This window comes from Periplaneta americana, chromosome 2 (assembly GCF_040183065.1).
Source record: "Periplaneta americana isolate PAMFEO1 chromosome 2, P.americana_PAMFEO1_priV1, whole genome shotgun sequence".
NCBI lineage: Eukaryota > Metazoa > Arthropoda > Insecta > Blattodea > Blattidae > Periplaneta > Periplaneta americana.
Genome location: NC_091118.1, coordinates 57,325,434 through 57,344,730, shown reverse-complemented (window position 1 = coordinate 57,344,730; position 19,297 = coordinate 57,325,434). Strand labels below are relative to the sequence as shown.

Sequence of the window (19,297 nt, the reverse complement as noted above, 5' to 3'; positions counted from 1 at the left end):
AATGCTGAAGTACCGGTAGAATATGAAAGGTCTACCGAGTGAGGTAGCCAAATGATAAGATGGGAAGTTCCGGATTCATATCCTGGGTCGGCCATTCTGTCCTGTTTCCTCTCTCGTAATGTAACTAAGAAACTTGTTATTTAAAGACCAAATGCCGGATTGTTACCCACTTACACTACAAAGATACAGATACTATTTTGCAAAACCTGACTGTGGACATTAGATTTAGCTACTAGATGGTAATACATGTCTGCATACTGTCTAGTAGATGGCAGTAAAATGGAAATCCATTCTACTATCCCCAACAGACAGTCGTGATATGACCTCGCAGTTGAAGAGACTATAAATAAATCTAAAACAAATTAGAAATCTCTGTCTGAATTATTGTTGTTTTCTAATGGCGTGACTAGGCTTCAGACAATGAGTGACACCACCTCGAAACTATAGTCGCGTCGCTGTTATTTCTGGCGTAACTCCTCTTTGCTTACGCCTTAAGAAATGAAGGCTCTATAAAGTCTAGGGAGATAATATCGTTCGCCATTTTTGTTCTTTCGTTGCCGAGCTACCAGATGAGGAATATATTTGCCGCACTGTTAAACATTATCATGTCGTAGCTCCTATGATAATAAATCAAATGCACTGTAATTGAGCAAATAATTGAGCGGCAAATAACGTCCTCGTGTGCTTTCTGCGAACGCCAACGAAAGAGCCAAGATGGCGGGCGATTATATTAAGAATTTATCGAGCCTTAGGAAGTACATAACATCATCAGCAGCGAACGACAAGACGCACATGTTTAAATGTAGCCGACCTGCAACGTGATTGGCTGCTGGAAATAAGAGCGACGGGACTATAGTCAGTCAGGTATTTTTATAATATTAACACAGCAAAGAAGTTATTATTAATCACTGGCATATTTAGTTGATGTGAAATCCTTTTTTCCTCTGGCTTCCCAATATGGTCCGACAGTTTGTTTATTTGGTGTATCATAGATACAGAAGCACTCAATGTTTCGGAGCTGTGTACCATCTCCATCATCGAAGGAAACGAAAACCTAATCTATTGAATTAATTTATCCTTATGTGTAAGAAACAAAGTTAAAAAAAACAGCATTAGAGCCCTACCAGTCAGGTACAATGAAAGCAAGGTCACTTATATTTTAGAATAGAACATAATTACACTATTATTCAAACTCGTTTTTTTCCTCTATTGCGTTTTTTCTTGGTAGATTTTATTTATAGATGAATTTGAGGAAATTTCTACCGTTTACCCTAAAAAAAGATTCGTATTGAGATGCTTGTGACGCCCCATTTTGATTATTGTGATTCGTTGCTAACAATAATGTAACCCATAACCTAGCTGAGAGATTGCAGCTTGTTCGTAAGTTATAATATATGTATAATTTTCATCTGTAATATTCGCAGATTTGATCATGTAACACCATCCCTCGAGCTTCTATCATGGGTTCGCCTGAAGGAACAAAGAATCATGCATTCATTAACACTGCTATTTAAACTCTTGCATACCTCTACTCCTACTTACGTAGCAGCACGTTTTCAGTTTCTCACAATAGTACGGAATCAGAATCAAGCACAGACCGTCATTATACAGTGGATGATCAAATTATTAGGGACACTTTGTAAAAGTAGGAATTTCATCTTCAAATTCACATAAAACACACGTAATTTGGATTTTCTCAACTGGAAAAGCTTTATTACTCTAAATAGTGTTTTATAAACAATATTATTACATATTTAATTGTGTAATAATGAATATGGAATGAAATAAACAAGAAAACTAATACTTTGTAACACATCCCTTTGCAGCAATTACAGCATTAACTCTATTTGGCATACTAGAAATGCATTGGATACAATTATTTTTAATTTCTTGGCCGTGATGGCACACATTGATCAGTTTTTCTATTAAAGATTGTTTATTTGTAATAATTTCTGAATGAATTTGTCTCTTCATTAGCCCCCAAATATTTTCAATCGGATTAACGTCCGGAGAGTTACCAGGCCAATCCAGAACCTTAATTTTGTTGTCAGACAGGAATTTTGTCACCTTATTTGCCTTGTGACAGGGCACAGAGTCGTGCATGAATACAAAATCACCATCAGGAAACCATTTACGGACTTGTGAAAGAAGCCGTTCCTTCAGAACCTTTATGTATTGATATCGTCTTATCATTCCTTGAACAAAATACAGATGACCATGACCACTAATCACAGACCACACCATGAGGCTTAGAGGATCTTTAACAGTCTTCATAATACAGTCATTATTGTACTTTTCACCTTTACGCCTTCGAAAGAACACAGATTTGTCAGCAAGTATCTGTATGGTAGATTCATCTGAAAGACACACCTGTAAAAAGAAATAAACAGTAGGCCTATATAAAACACATTTGCACAAAGTAAAATTGTGACTAACAAAGAAATCATGTGAATGACAAACAATTCACTTTTTTTCAATCATCCACAGTCCAAAATCCTCTAAGCTTCATGGTGTGGTCTGTGATTAGTGGTCATGGAACTGGTCGCCTGTATTTTGTTCAAGGAATGATGAGACAATATCATTACATAAAGGTTCTGAAGGAACGGCTTCTTCCACAAGTCCGTGAATGGTTTCCTGATGGTGAATTTGTGTTCATGCACGACTCTGCGCCCTGTCACAAGGCAAATAAGGTGACAAAATTCCTGTCTGTGCCCTCTATTAACACGAACAATAGCAACCCTACCTGCCCACTGCCCTGTACCGCAGACATACTCAAGGCTGCGCTTTCTTTCTCTCCTTTGTCACTTAATGTTGTTCACGTGAATGCACAAAGTCTGTTGTGTCATTTTGACGAATTTTCTTCTATCTTCTCACCTTTAGACATTCACGTTATTCTTATCTCCGAATCTTGGTTACATCCTAATCTTCCTTCCACTCTCGTAAACCTTCCTGGCTATACGCTTTGCCGTAATGACAGAGAGGGCAAGAGAGGCGGAGGGGTGGCTGGTTATATTAGATCCGATTTGCGACCTAAAATTATTCATAATTCTCCAAGCCAGTACTCTGCCAAACCCGAGTTCATGTTCATTGAAATTTGCACCTTATTCACAAAATGTCTAGTGTGTGTCGTATATAAACCCCCACATATATATGACGTAGATGATTTCGAAACCGCCTTACTAAACGTAACGCCGCAATATGAGAACGTTATAATCATGGGTGACTTCAATTCAAACTTACTTGACTCACATTCTAGTACGACTAAAAGACTTCAATCATTCTTTCAGTGCCTTGATATGGTAATCCTACCCCTAGCTCCCACACATCATACGGAAGGTACAGACACATTACTGGACTTGATAATTACTAACAATGCCGACAAAATACCGACGCATGGACAGTTGCCTGCACCAGGACTATCAGGGCATGATATCATTTATCTATCATTTAATCTGCAGTGTCCTAAATCGGCTCCCAAAGTAATTACTTACAGGGATATTAAAAGAATAGATGACATTGCACTGAAAGAAGACGCTGCACAACTTCCATGGCACATGATCTGGACATTACGAACTGTAGACAAGAAGGTAGACTTATTCAATACGTTAATACTTCAACTTTATGACAAACACGCACCATTAAAGACCAAACGTACCAGAAGAAACCCAGCCCCTTGGATGACGACTGAAATACGTAGCCTGATGTCCGAACGCGACTTAGCTTATAGAAAATACACCCGCAACAAAAACGACGAATATTTTAACTCCTATAAACACCTAAGAAATAGAACGACTCAACTAATAAGAAACGCTAAACTGAAATACTCCTACAAACTTATAGAACCCAACACAACCCCTTCCGAATTATGGAAAAATCTGAAGGTTATTGGACTTGGAAGGGCTAGTGAACAAGCAGGCATTCCCATCCCACTTGACCGCTTGAACGAACACTTTGTAAAGGACCCGAGCTTGAACGACACAACGAAACAAGACACAGTTTTGCCTGACTCAGTTCCCCCAACTCGAGACAAATTCCATTTTACCGACGTCACTCCCATTGACGTAATGAAAGCCATCCGACGCATCAAGACAAAAGCCCAAGGGCCAGACAACATTAGCATAATACTTACACAGAAAATACAAGAGATAGTAATACCTACGATTGCACATATATTCAATAGTTCCTTAATCACTTCAACTTTCCCTAAAATATGGAAGCAAGCTTTCGTTCTTCCTCTTCCAAAAGTCAAAGTTCCCACCGACCCGAACGACTATAGACCAATCAGTATCCTGCCAGCCATTTCAAAAGCACTGGAAAGAATCGTACACAGACAAATTACTAACTACATGAACGAACACAAACTATTCGACGAGTATCAGTCAGGTTTCAGAGCTGGACACAACACAAGCACTGCTCTACTTAAAGTGACCGAAGACATTCGCGAAGCAATCGACTCTAATAAAGTAACAATACTAACACTTCTTGACCTTAGCAAAGCTTTCAACTCTGTAAATTTTGACCTGCTCACCCATAAATTGAGAAATATGTATTTGTCAGAGACTGCTGTGAGTTGGTTCGAATCCTACTTACGGGAAAGACAACAATGTGTTGTATCCGGGAATCGAAGCTCCTCCTGGCTTGACATAACATCAGGTATACCACAGGGGTCGGTACTCGGACCATTGTTGTTCACAATATATGTCAATGATATTACATCTCTTGTAAGGCATTGTAACTATCACTTGTATGCTGACGACCTTCAATGCTACATCTCTTCCCTCTTAGACCGAATAAATGACGCTATAGATAAATTGAACGAAGACATTGACTCGATTGTGACATGGACAAAGAAACTCCGTCTTAAAATCAATCCTGGAAAGACACAAGCAATTATATTAGGACACAAACGGCAAACCGACGCTGTAAAATACCTCGACATTTCCCCTGTTAAAGTAAGTACAGTGCATATCCCTTTCAGTTCTTCAGTAAAAAATCTTGGCATTCACATGGATAATAATCTCAACTGGGACATGCAAATCTCAGAAACCTGCAGAAAAGTATATTCTATTATCCATGTGCTAAAAAGGATAAATGTTCATCTTCCCTCTTGCTTAAAAAAGTCCCTTGTGCAGACACTTGCATTTCCCTATTTCGACTATGCGGACATTTTACTGACTGACCTCTCCAGCGACAACAAAATGAAACTTCAACGTGCTCATAATTTGTGTGTACGTTTTGTAAGCAATGTTCGTAAATATGATCATATTACCCCATCCCTGGAAGCAATAGGTTGGCTTAAACTAGATAAGAAAAGAAATTTACATTCACTTCTCTTTCTCTTCGAAATCTTGAACTCTTCTATTCCTTCGTACCTGTCGTCTCGCTTCACTTACCTTTCTTCCCACCATAATCTGAACACACGCTCTCGTCATGAAACAATACTAACAATACCATCCCATCGCACCTTCTCATACTCATCTTCTTTCACAATAGCCCTGCCAAGACTCTGGAATTCGCTACCTGCTAGCATCAGGGACTGTCGAAATAAAATTGAATTCAAACGAAAACTTACTAGGCACTTGGTCAGTAATTGATTACTTGTAAATAGTTTCTTTAATCTATGACAAAATATTTCAATATTCAGTAATTTCAACACTATACAATTTTGTTATTCTAGATTTAATTTGTAATTCAGTAAATATAAAATATTCATTGTTTCTCTATGATAAATTATCTAGCTTTAATTATTCAGGTAATCTTTTCGTACTTTGATTTTATTTTAATTGTAAATTTAATACTAACTGTTATATTATTTGTAATTGTAATTGTAAATTTAATACTAATTGTAATTTTATTGTTGATATTGTAGTTGGAATCTCCTGGTAGAGGGGCAGAGAAGGCCTGACGGCCTTATCTCTACCAGGTTAAATAAATAAATACTAATACTAATACAATTAAGGTTCTGGATTAGCCTGGTAACTCTCCGGACCTTAATCCGATTGAAAATATTTGGGAGCTAATGAAGAGGCAAATTCATCTCAGAAATTATTACAAATAAACAATCTTTAATAGAAAAACTGATCAATATGTGGCATCACAGCCCAGAAATTAAAAACAATTGTCTTCAATGCATTTCTAGTATGCCAAAGAGAGTTAAAACTGTAATTGCTGCAAAGGGATGTGTGACAAAATATTAGTTTTCTTGTTTATTTCATTCCATATTCATTATTACACAATTAAGTATGTAATAATATTGTTTATAAAACACTATTTAGAGTAGTAACGCTTTTCCAGTTAAGAAAATCCAAATTACTTGTGTTTTATGTGAATTTGAAGATGAAATTCCTACTTTTACCAAGTGTCCCTAATAATTTGATCACCCACTGTACTCATTCATCTATACAGTATCATTACCTCGTCTATGGAATTCTCTACCTAATGACATCAAGGATTGGCGGATGCTATCGAAATTCAAAATTAAGTTGGAAACGTATTTTTTGTCTAATGAAATTTATTATTGTCCTCCAAACCGTTTGGGGTTGCGTGTAAGTGATATAACTGCCATAACATAAAAATATGGTGCCTACATTAAATACGATTACACTTTTTGCTACATCACTCTCTGTCATATCCAGGCCTTGTACAGTAGTGGCAAAAAAAACCGGACCGACCCTTGTAACTGATTAACTGATTTCAGAGCCTTGTTCACTCCAGAGCACAATAGACTGGTAACTAAGACTTTCGTGCTTCGAATCCTGCCTGGGAAGGAAACTTTTTTTTGTTCCTTATTCAAATTTATTCCCAATACTTTTCGATTGCAGCGATATTTTACTACTTAATTAACTTATTATTCCCAGAACATGAATTTTACCAGAAATCGAAAAGTATTGGGAATAAATTGGAATAAGGAACAAAAAAAAGTTTCCTTCCCAGGCAGGATTCGAACCACGAAAGTCTTAGTTACCAGTCTATCGTGCTCTGGAGTGAACAAGGCTCTGAAATCAGCTACAATGGTTGGTCCAGTTTTTTTTGCCACTACTGTACATTGGTTTCTGACAAAAAAAAATATAATAATAATAATAATAATAATAATATTATTATTATTATTATTATTATTATTATATTGGAGAGCAAGAGAGTTAATGGTCATAATATCCATCTACTAGGATCGTCCGAGTTAGCAGTGGATAATCATTGCAGTATTACCCAGCTGCAACATTATAATGCCAAAGATGTGTTGTTACATAATTAAACATACTATAATAATGGTTTATTTAACCTGGTAGAGTTAAGGCCATATGGCCTTCTCGAACTCTCAACCAGCAGTAAAACTGCGATACAAAAAACACTGTAAATTTACAAAATACAGTACACACAAAAAAAAAAACAAAAAAACTGAAGGGAGATAATCACAATACAATGTAAATATGAAGTCAGTACAAATGAGACATATAGGGTAAAGGTTGGTAATATTGTGATACTAATAATATTATAATAGTTCTTTTTGAGAATTTTTTACAATTTTACTGAGCGAGAGGAAGATCGATTTTTTGCGTCAACATATTAAGGGAATGTTCGTGGACAAGTTTCTGCACAAAACCGGGCCTTCTCTCGCTCAGTAAAATTGTAAAAGATTCTCAAAAAGTACTATCATAATATTATTAGTATCACAGTTTTACCATCCTTTACCCTATGTAACAATTGACAGGAAAGAAAAGGCATAATAAAATGTGAACAGTAAGTCAAAATAAATTAGACATACTTACTTACTGGCTTTTAAGGAACCCGGAGGTTCATTGCCGCTCTCACATAAGCCCGCCATTGGTCCCTATCCTGAGCAAAATTAATCCATTCTCTATCATCATATCCCACCTCCCTCAAATCCATTTTAATATTATCTTCCCATCTACGTCTGGGCCTCCCTAAAGGTCTTTTTCCCTCCGGCCTCACAACTAACACTCTATATGCATTTCTGGATTCGCCCGTACGTGCTACATGCCCTGCCCATCTCAAATGTCTGGATTTAATGTTCCTAATTATGTCAGGTGAAGAATACAATGCGTGCAGTTCTGTGTTGTGTAACTTTCTCCATTCTCCTGTAACTTCATCCCTCTTAGACCCAAATATTTTCCTAAGCACCTTATTCTCAAACACCCTTAATCCCTGTTCCTCTCTCAAAGTGAGAGTCCAAGTTTCACAACCATAAAGAACAACCGGTAATATAACTGTTTTATAAATTCTAACTTTCAGATTTTTCGACAGCAGACTGGATGATAAAAGTTTCTCAACCGAATAATAACAGGCATTTCCCATATTTATTCTGTGTTTAATTTCCTCCCGAGTATCATTTATATTTGTTACTGTTGCTCCCAGGTATTTGAACTTCTCTACCTCTTCAAAAGATAAATTTCCAATTTTTATATTTCCATTTCGTACAATATTCTCGTCACGGGACATAATCATATACTTTGTCTTTTCGGGATTTACTTCCAAACCTATCTCTTTACTTACTTCCAGTAAAATTCCCGTGTTTTCCCTAATCGTCTGTGGATTTTCTCCTAACATACTCACGTCATATAAATTAGACATACAAAGTATAAAAATATGAAACGATAATAATGGTAATATTAATAATAATAATAATAATAATAATAATAATAATAATAATAACACAATAGTGAAGTACAAAATATATAATGAACACAATTTTTATTAGATATACACATCAAAGGAAAATTATGGTATGATAGTAAGTAGCTCAAGCTATCACATGACAGACATAACATTATCGGGAAAATAATGAAACAAGAACAGATGAAATAAAATAAATATCACTAGAATATAAAAAATTTAGTGAATACGTGGTACATGCAATACAACACTTGTCATTAACAGTAAATTAGTTTGGCAAATTGTCATAAGATAATCATAATTATAAGATTCTATTATACTAAACCAACTTATGTCACATGATGTTATTTTAGCAACTTGCTAATTTTAACACTTTTTAATTCAAGTTTTAATTTTTTAACTTTAAATATAATTGTAAAGTTCTTTATCACGAGCATGACTTTGTATGCACATGTCTAAGTGATATTCGTGTTCATTATATATCCATGTAATTTATGTTGACCTGAAGGTGAGCAGTTCTTGGTCGAAAACGTTAGTCCATATTCTGTTGATTATTATAATGGTTTTCTAATCAATTAATCTAAAAATAAGTTTTTAGACTGTAAAAATTGTCAAATACATATTTATTGTATTAATGGCTTTATTGCCAAGAACTCAAGGAAGCTTAAAAGCTGTACTGATTAGTAAAATAAATACTTTTATGCTCGACCATGCCGAAATGTAGTAATTATACACCTGGTAGCAGTCCTTTAATGCATGTCATTAAAGTACACCTACTCATTAAAGTACAGGTGTTTTCAGCCAATGACAACTCAGCTTACAGGTGTTCAGCCAATGACAAATCAGCTTTGTACCGTTATAAAACCGCAAGTATCGATTATTCTCGGATATACAATCGAAAGAGAATTAGCGAAAAGTCACGGAGGCTGGAAATCCAATACTGACGCAGAAGGTTATGTTCTGTTACTATAATAATTAGCGTTAATTGTAAATAATATTCAAATAAATTCAATGTGTCATCTCGTTTTTCAATGTCGAATTCAATAATCAAGGTTATACCAAGTTTAACGGGATTACATCAAGGTCAATGACATTATTATTCCTCGGAAAAAATCAATACTTTCGCGTCTGCGCACATCTCACAATTCACGACCTAGAACAAGGTCACTTACGATCTTGTCATATACAAATAAAATGTATACATCTGAATAATTTCAAGTTAGAAATATGGTCGAGCATAACAAGTCGTATGAAACTCGTCTATAATGGTAATTAAGAAGCTCGTATGAAAATTATGAAACTCGCTTGCGTTCATTTCATAAACATCCATACTCACTTCTTAATTACTATCATTATAGGTCATTGCATAATGTACTATTTTATTTTAATTTGGTGTGACAGGTCCAACATGCCGGAAGGAGCAGACGAGGGAATACTATGCAGAGAATGGTTGCCGCTCGCGCAAGCCTGTGAAACTGGCTCGTTGCGAAGGAAGTTGTGGGTCAAGTTGCTGCCGCGCTCGTAAGACCAAGCGTCGCAAGGTTCGTCTCATCTGTAACGATGGTACACGCTACACCAAAGACGTTGACATAGTGCGCAAGTGCGCGTGCACCAAGAAGTGTTACTGACTATCAGGCCCCTCCTATTACAACACACTGCAGCATGTTGCTCTCCCACCAACACAACTCGATGGTGATGCAGAGACCAAGGCCACCACGGACTCTACGACAGTGGCCGATAGCTACGGCTCCTGCTTCATCAAGATCGGCGTGTTTTATTTTGTAAATATTTCCATATTCAGTGCGCTATTTATTATAGTGTCATGGTCTCTGTGCATTTGTTTGTTTCTACTCCTACCATGAAAAAAGTCAGAAGCTTCTTCTGTCTTCAGAAATTTCTAACTGAATACACTCATATTCAAAATTTTATTTAAAAAAAGTTTCCATATATGTGGCATGTGTTTCTGGATGTCTTTTAAATGCTGATTTCAGATTTAATTTCAAATTGTTTAATCACCCACTATTTAAAGGAAATTTCTGACATTCTGCATAACTTTATTTGTTAAATTGACATATGAGAATATGTAGGCCTACAGTATACACTAATCACTGTCCAAGGTTTTAATTGTTGATTCCACTTATAACTATTGCAGGAAACCTCTGATACATTATTAGTAGTAGGGTAGCATGCTAGTACACCACTTCTCTTGTAATGTTTCTTTATTCTTGCAATAAGCTGATGAAAATGTTTCCCATGTTCGTCACTGACAGCACCAAAATTTCATGGGAATCAATCGAAATGCGACTACACGAATATCTTAAGTGACATTGCCCTAGTACCGGTAGTTCGATTTATAATTTCTCAAGAAATTGTTGCAAATGGTTTAAATGCTATCCAAGTCATTGCAGTTTATTCAGAGCAGAATCTAATGTTGTGTCTTGCATTTTCTCCTATTTATGACCCTGTAAAAGTCCCTTCTTGTATTTATACTTCCCTCAGATGAGAATATTACTTATGTACATAGGTTAAAAAGAAAACATATAGGGCCATCTCTCTTTTCATAACTTCTGAAAAAAAATGTCATTAATATGATTTTTTTATAAAGAGAGATTAACAGCATTTCAAGAGCATCAAATAGCACATTTTAAGGATGTTTCTTTCTTGAGTATTAATTTTCGGCATTTTTTGAAGCGTTCCATCTTCAATGTCTTGTTTTATGCCAGATTGTTTCCTCGGAGAAAATTCCGTAGAAATAATCCACTACCATATTCTGTTTTCCTTGTTTAACTGTAAGTGAACAAGCAATTGAATGATTAAAGTCACATGAATGTAAATGACAACAATTTTGCTATTGCACAAAATCTTTCCTTTCGCTGTCTTAAAATATGATGGTGATGAGTAAATTCTATTGTGTCATTCGATATCAGCTACAAAGACCATTCTGGAATAATATACCACATATCAGGAAACAAAAACTGTGTATGTCACTGGTATTTAACCTAACCTATTTTCATGAACTACAGCACAACAAATCTGGCAATGAATCTTTGGAAAGTGTTTTGAGAGAATACAATATTTTTAAGGTAATACATTCGTGAAAAATAGAAGAAAGAGATGAAATTCCAAAGCACCGGTAATTTGTTTTCACTACCTATGAGGAATAACAATTTTCAGTATCATCACAATCTAGTATATACAGTCACGAAGCTTAAGTTGTGAGGGTGCTAGGAACAATAGACTGTGCAGATACTATTTCGCATTGTCTGTAATGAGGCGATAGTAGCGATCCTAGTGGTTAGCAACTATCTAAGGATGCATATTTACTACGTATTGTACTTCGTGACTGTATATATTAGACTGTAGTATCATAATCATCTTATTTCCTCTGACAAATTACAGTGTTCTCGACATTTCTTTTCCTAAGTTGGTATCAATGGAATGATGTCTCTAATTCACAGAGTATTTCAGATTAAGCATTTAGAAACTGAAAGACATTTTTCTTGTCTCATGCTGTGTCGATTTAAAACATATACTGTACTGTACATAAAAGATTCTATGTTGAGGGAGTTATTTATTCAAGAAGTTTTGAATTATGAAGCTAGTTTGTCATTAAATAACTGCTCAAAGCACACCGTATCTTCAAAATTATTTAACAGTATTATCAGTCTTCGAATTGAAGGGGTGAAACTGGAAAATTTCTCCCTGTCAGGATTTTTTCTCCCAACTTTTACATTCCTGTATTTTTTCCCAACCTGGGAAAGAAAATTCGCCTCTTTGAATATACCAGTATGTTTTAATATTATTCATACCACAGGCTGCATAGTGATATTTTTTCCGAAATTGCATTTCCGAAAACTTATTTTATTTTTGTGTGACAGTCAGAACATTTTCTTCTCTAGAGTAAATTTGCTGTAGTAAATATCACCTGGATTTCAACATACAGTAAAAAAGTTAGTTTTTAATATAAAAATAATATCTCAAAACATTTAAATTGTCTTTTTGTTAGAACTACCTATGCTAGAAATACTATATGTTTGTTCTTTTCATAAATGCTTATTGCTGTTGCTTTCATAATATGATTTGGTAACTGAATTGTGAATTAGTTATTTAATATCGGTACTTACTAAGCTGTAAGGTAGGGTAGAAAGAGTTGTCATGGTACTATAATGCTTTCCATGCAACATAGTTCATACGTCTCATCTTCCTCGTGGCTATAATATTTTGTCTGGGCGCATGTAGTATTCAACTTACCATAACTAACAGTGGCTGGGTCTTAACATTGCAACTAGGCAACGTTGCATAACGTGAAAAGCTCGTGTTGTTCTAGGCAGCTAAAAAGCCGCAGTCTCCATGAACTAAGTCACATGAAAAAAAGGTATAGAAATTCAAAATACCATGTCAGAAGCCACAGTAATTAAAATGAGCGTTAACAATAATAATAATAATAATAATAATACATACATACATATATACATAGTTTTATAACAAACTTTAAGACCGAATGCGTTATACTTGGTATAAATACTTAAAAAAGAAACAAAGAAATAAATAAGAAAAATAATATGATGTCAACAAGAAATTTCTCCCCCTCACTATCCACTCGTTCTACAATTTTATCAGTTCGAAGACTGAATAATATTATGTTCTTTATTTGCATGTTATAGGGGAACAGTTTTCAGTAAGTTTTTACTTAAAGGAAAAGTTTCATATAACCATATACTCTTACAGAGCTTGAAGATAAGAGAATTACATAATTATGTTGAATTAAAATTTTATCAGGCATATACTCCTTTCCTTTTTCTTATATTCATGTTATAAACGTCTCTAAAATTTGATTTTGATGTGAATAGAAGGTTAAAGAGGTTAAAAATAAAGAGTGAATGTTAATAAAAATTTACTAACATTGATGTCTTTAATAAACTGTGTTCACTAACTTTAGTGTGAGCATGTCATAATTCATTATATGTAAATTTGTAAAAAAAAAACATATTTATATGTTGTATTTATTCTACTTTTTTCATTGACTACAAAATTGCACAAATATATTTCACTGGATGTCAGAGGAAGTTTGCTGAAATAGTTGGAATTTACCGTGAGTTTTGTGTGTAATATAAATGTAAATTTAAAAAATCGGGAATTCCATTTTTCACAGATGAATTACCATGTTTTTTTTTTTTTTTTATTATTATTCTTTTATTGTTGTCTTTACAACTGCCATAGTGCAGCATTTCTTCATAATGCCGCTGTGAAGTATGTAATACTTCTAAAAAGAAACATCTTGGCATGAGCAGTTTTATTCTTTTTTCACCCTAGGTAAGAAAATTTATGCAATGATTTTCCAGCTACGTTTGACTCCAAAAATCATTGACCTAAAAGATAATAATCAAAATTTTTAATTCGTAGCCAAATTGATAATTACACTATAACTGCATGTATTTATGAAATGTTCCATTAGATTAGATTTCAATCTATTTTTAGCCAAGATAAATAATTGAAAGCTTCACTAGTTCGTTCATCATTAATATGTTTACATTATTATAATGTTACATTTCAAGATTCTGTTTGTTACCATCACTGTAATGTGGATGTGCTTTTTAGTCGGAAGTATGAAAATTATATTGCTAAAAAATGTTGTACAAATATCCTTCTAAAAACAATTACCTCAACTTGAAAAGCATATACTATGCATTGGCAGTTACAGGGTTTTTGAAGTTGTAAGTTGTTGCTGTTTTGACATATTGGATGCTATGGGGAAGAAAAAGCATTTCTTTTTTTCTTTTAATGCCTTTTTTTTATTCTTGGAATTAGAACTAATAGCAACCAGAATAACGTATATTAACACATTTAGAGTAAAAACAAAATAAGTTCAAATTAGTGTAATAAGAAGTGTTAAAACAGGACAGAAGGAGCTCCGTGATAATACAGTTTTAAGTTTCCAATAATGTAATGTAGTGGAAAAGAAAAACAAAATCTGTGACCATCGAGAATAGCGTACATATATTTTTTTTTCCCCCATGAATTTGCAACCCAGTTGCAATATGGGCAGAGATGGGAGGGGCCTTGAAATACCTGAAAGAAGAGACAAAACGGAGCGACGCATGCATCACTCTAGGAGGCAGCTCTTGTACATACCACAGCTGAAATGCCTCGAGGAAGGAGCAGGGCCTATCTTAGCCCCCTATATTTCATAGTATCTCCTGTGTCAAAATGCTTTCGTTGAGTTGACTCTTGTCATTTTAATGCTACTGTATCCATCTTTGGAGACAAGCTCATCGTGTTGTGCATATTGTGTTTATTATTTTTTATATTTTTTTTTAATTTTATTTTAAATGGACACTTGTTGTGTTTATGTGAAACACCTATCTGTACAATGTCATCCTAAAATATGCAGTGTGTACTTGAAAGGTTTTGTGAAGGCATAGGAATGGCTTTTATACATAGAAGCAATGAAAGAACATAAAACACTAGTCTATTATTTTTCTATCGCTGATTTCGATAAGGCATTTTACAACTTAAAATTTGGTGTAGTTTTACAATGTTAGATAATACTGGGTGTTCATTTCAAAGTGTGTCATGACGTCACTGTTGTGAGTCAGCGATTTGAAGCGAGTTTCAGCTTTTATGTCAGACAAGTTGCCTATTAATCAAGGCGTTCAATCTGAACTTGAGAACGTGTACGGTATAACTTGAATGTCGTAGCAACAGATGGCAGTCTGTAAAGTCTGTGTGCTACCATAACCTCTTTCGAACTGTGTTTTGCGCGGGCAAGTCGTACGCAGGGTATTTGTTATCATCAATTGCATACGGCAACATTCCACAACACAAATCAAAATGCTCCGTGTCCATGTTGACCATCCAAGTTAATGTCAACAAATACGTAAGTAATCATCTTAACCCTCTCCCCATATCCCGACAGTAAGAAAAAAAAACTCACTTCAGTACGTGTTTCCAAACAGTTCACATTCTTGCCACTACTGACATTACCGTACGTATCGGTAAGTAATCTTTAGAATGAATGCCGTACTTGCTAGGCAACTTCTCTCGCATTTAGGTAATACGCCTCTGCGGAAGTGTAGGAAGATTGAATTCTCTAGGCTCATCGGCTAGCCACATGACGACATACAGCGAGCCATGACACATTTTGAACTGAACACCCAGTATTATTACTAGTACACTTACTGATTTAACTGAAGATATGTATAAAAAAGTTCTCTTAAAATAAAATTTAAAAAATGTAAAAAATGGTTACTAAAGGTATTTCTCATGAAGAATCTGTAGTTCATTACTGTTTACCATTTTCACGAATAAAATAATTAAAGAAGAAATAGGACACGAAAGAACATGAAATGGGAAATATCCAAAATATAGTAGGTAACATATTATTATGATATTATTACCAGTGGCTTATGTGGGGGGTGGGGGGAGTGGGAAGAGGCCCATCACTGGACTGAAATTTCCATTTTTTTCAAGAAATATTTTTAAATGATATTAGATTTAGAGCATGAAGAAACAATCCATTATTGACGTTGCAAGTGCAATAAAAGAACATATGAGGATCAAACTTTCAAAACCTGATTTGTTCATTTTCAGAAAATGCTATAAATATGTCTCTCTGTAATAAACGAAAATACTTCTATGGTGAAATTTTATATGAATCTATAGCAAAAAAAATATTATGCTATGAAAGAAATTAGTTACTAATTTTTTTAAGAAAATAGTTGGTGAGTGGTGTTGAAGCACCAATTTTTTTCTCTTTTGCACATGAGTGCAGTGCTGTAGTTGAGCTGGTACGAGCTGGTACTCCATACCATGTAAAATGAAAACGAGACTCGAAAATATATTAATTATGTTTAAATTGCCTTTAATATACTTTCATATGGAGAATGTTAGCTATTTGAAAAAGATTTTGATATCTGCTATAAAAGTAGCGGCTAGCATTTCATATCATTTGCTTAAACGCTAGTTCATTCATTGTTTTATCAAAAACAATAATCTGGTAGTTCAGAAATAGTTATGATTTGTTAATTTCAACTTTGCATATCGTTATATTTCTATAAATAATTCACACTAACTTTATGGCATGGCATCTCAAGAAATCTGCTACTCTGATTTGCTAATTTGAAAACTTGCGTAGATGTCATTGCATTACACTAATCATATGATGTGGTGTCTCAAGAATTCTGCTGCACGATTCTCTAATTTTTAAAACTCGCTCAGGTGTAATGTTAGGAGGGAAATATTGTTACTTTTGTGTGTTCGTGAATATTGAGCCTAGTGACATATTATAGACTCTATTTCAACTTCAACTAAAGAATGTGAATGAGCATTAGGTACTGTAATGAACGATATCTGTACTTCGAAAAGGAATACTCTTCTAGTAAAAGAATTTCCAGGCTTTTGTTCCTAAAAAGTGTTGGGCCACTAGTGTCAGTGTTTAATTTCTTGCGTTGTATGCAATTGTGGCTGCGATCTGGAAGGAGGTCTGCATGACGAAGAAGTAACTTTGGAAAAGAAGTGCAGTACGAGTCCATACAGAGTCTAGTCTGACCAATGACATTTCAACAGTACCCACTAAAATTTGTTTCCAACTACAGTACTGCATGAGCACTTTTTACCAAAAACGGTCCTGAAGATAAGAAAAGGAAAATAAATCTACAGATGGTTGTAATTAAGCAAATAACTATTCCGAAGTATTGTAAACCAGACATGTCACGTTATTATTTCATATAAATATTTAAGTGGTTTTCAATATACAAGTATACCATAACCTACACTTTTACCAGATCTTTCAGGTACACTTTGTGTATAAACAATGCAACACAAACATATGGTGCCATCTACTGATGACACAAAGATTCTGACAGGAAAACTTTTGAATGTGACTATATTTATTAATTCCTATAAATATATATATTATATATAAATAAATGGAACAGTATATTTGAATGTAAATAACTGCAAATTATGTAGGTCATTAGATTTCTAAGTCCCTTGATGTGTCCCTGAGCAGCAAGACCTGTAGATATTTTGGTGTTTTATATTGAGACACAGAGTAGAGACATTATTTGTGTGCCACAGGTTACCCAGAATGCTGTGCTTTTTGATAATATTTGTGTAACAGTGTATGGAGCTGACATTGTGACAAGATTACTTGCCAAGGGCATCTCGGCCATGTCTGGATTGTGTTGTTGGGTACTGTGACTGCCCTATCAGATCCCTGACCTTTCAAAAGCTGGATGCCCGTGGTTCTGAGCCAATACATTTGTAATGTGTACAAATAAACTATACTAAAGTGTGTTATAATTATAATGGATTTAGTTTATTCTACATTCCCTTGATGCATTGGAGGGTTTGGACGGGGCCCAGAGTACAGCATGGAAACTACGACTGTTTGCAGTAGTGGCTCGTGGCTCAAATGACAGGTGGGAAATGAGGGTATTATTATCATTATTATTATTATTATTATTATTATTATTATTATTATTATGTTACTACTACCCATTAGTGTTATTATTATTATGATTATTATTATTATGATTATTATTAGTATTATTATTATTATTATTATTATGTTACTACTACCCATTATTGTTATTATTGTTGTTATTATTATTATTATTATTATTATTATTATTATTATTATTATTATTATTATTATTTGCTGCTGCAGAGTTTAAGCCGCAGTCGCATTTGTTGCATTTTGCTATTCGACTTTTAAAAATACAACAAACTTTCAATGTAATGTCCAAAAACATGACAACCATATTGGACTTCAGAAACAAAGATGGTAATGGAGAACATGAAATCTGAAATGTGTATGAACTAATCAATTCTGGAGAATCTGAATTTAAATGAAATGCTAATGGAATGGGCAATGTTCGAAAAGGTATTCAGCAATAGATGTTCAGGAATGATTTCAAAGAGTTGGTGGAATTCATGTAAGTGAAGTGAAAATTTTCTTCAAATTGATTTATATAGCCTAATTCCATCGCATGCCGGTACTGTAAACTGTGAGCGAGGATTTAGTTGCATGAATCTTGTAAAAACTGAAATCAGAAACTACTTTTCAGAAAAAATAATTAGCACTCTGCTAACAATAAATCTTGAAGGACCTACTCATAAAGAATTTCAATGTTTAGAATACCCAGAAAATAACGTATTTTAATGTGATGTAAATTCAGCAGTACAATTGATTTAAACATACCTACGTGTAATGATTTACTTACATAATTTTATCTAGAGTGTGATAAGATGGACTGAAAGTAATACAACTCCACGAAACAAATTACATAACTTTTTCTTTCTGCATACTTTATTACTTTTATTTTTCTGTATGATTATTTAGCCTAAAATATTGCACAAGATTTTCGCAATTTACACAAATATAATTTTTCATTTGTGCATTTTTGCAACAATGATTTATTTTCTAGCTTAAACTCTGTGTTGCTGTAGTAATTTACATACTCGCATATTAAACCCTATCATTACATAATAATATATTTTAATAGTTAATGTACAGTACATCATTTATAAAGGAATCAAGATAACACAAATATTCTATTCTGATTCTTCTAATTACGACAAAGCATAAAAGCTCTAGGTTAGTGTGGATCTTTACTTCTCATTTTTCTTCTAAATTGAATGAAGATTTCAGAAGAGTACCCAC

At 34.2% G+C, this 19,297-nt stretch overlaps 1 protein-coding gene and 1 long non-coding RNA gene across 3 annotated transcripts in view; one reads left to right on the top strand and one right to left on the bottom strand.

Moving 5' to 3' along the window:
- Positions 1-17,940, top strand: part of sli (slit guidance ligand) — a 799,923-nt gene extending 781,983 nt beyond the window's left edge. For both annotated transcript variants that reach the window (XM_069817706.1, XM_069817697.1), the window contains one exon: positions 10,033-17,940. In XM_069817706.1, the coding sequence (XP_069673807.1) occupies positions 10,033-10,259 (227 nt within the window). In that variant the 3' untranslated portion in view covers positions 10,260-17,940. The remainder of the gene's footprint in view (positions 1-10,032) is intronic.
- Positions 1-19,297, bottom strand: part of LOC138693999 (uncharacterized) — a 68,779-nt gene that overhangs the window by 3,590 nt on the left and 45,892 nt on the right. The gene's annotated exons all lie outside the window — the stretch shown is intronic.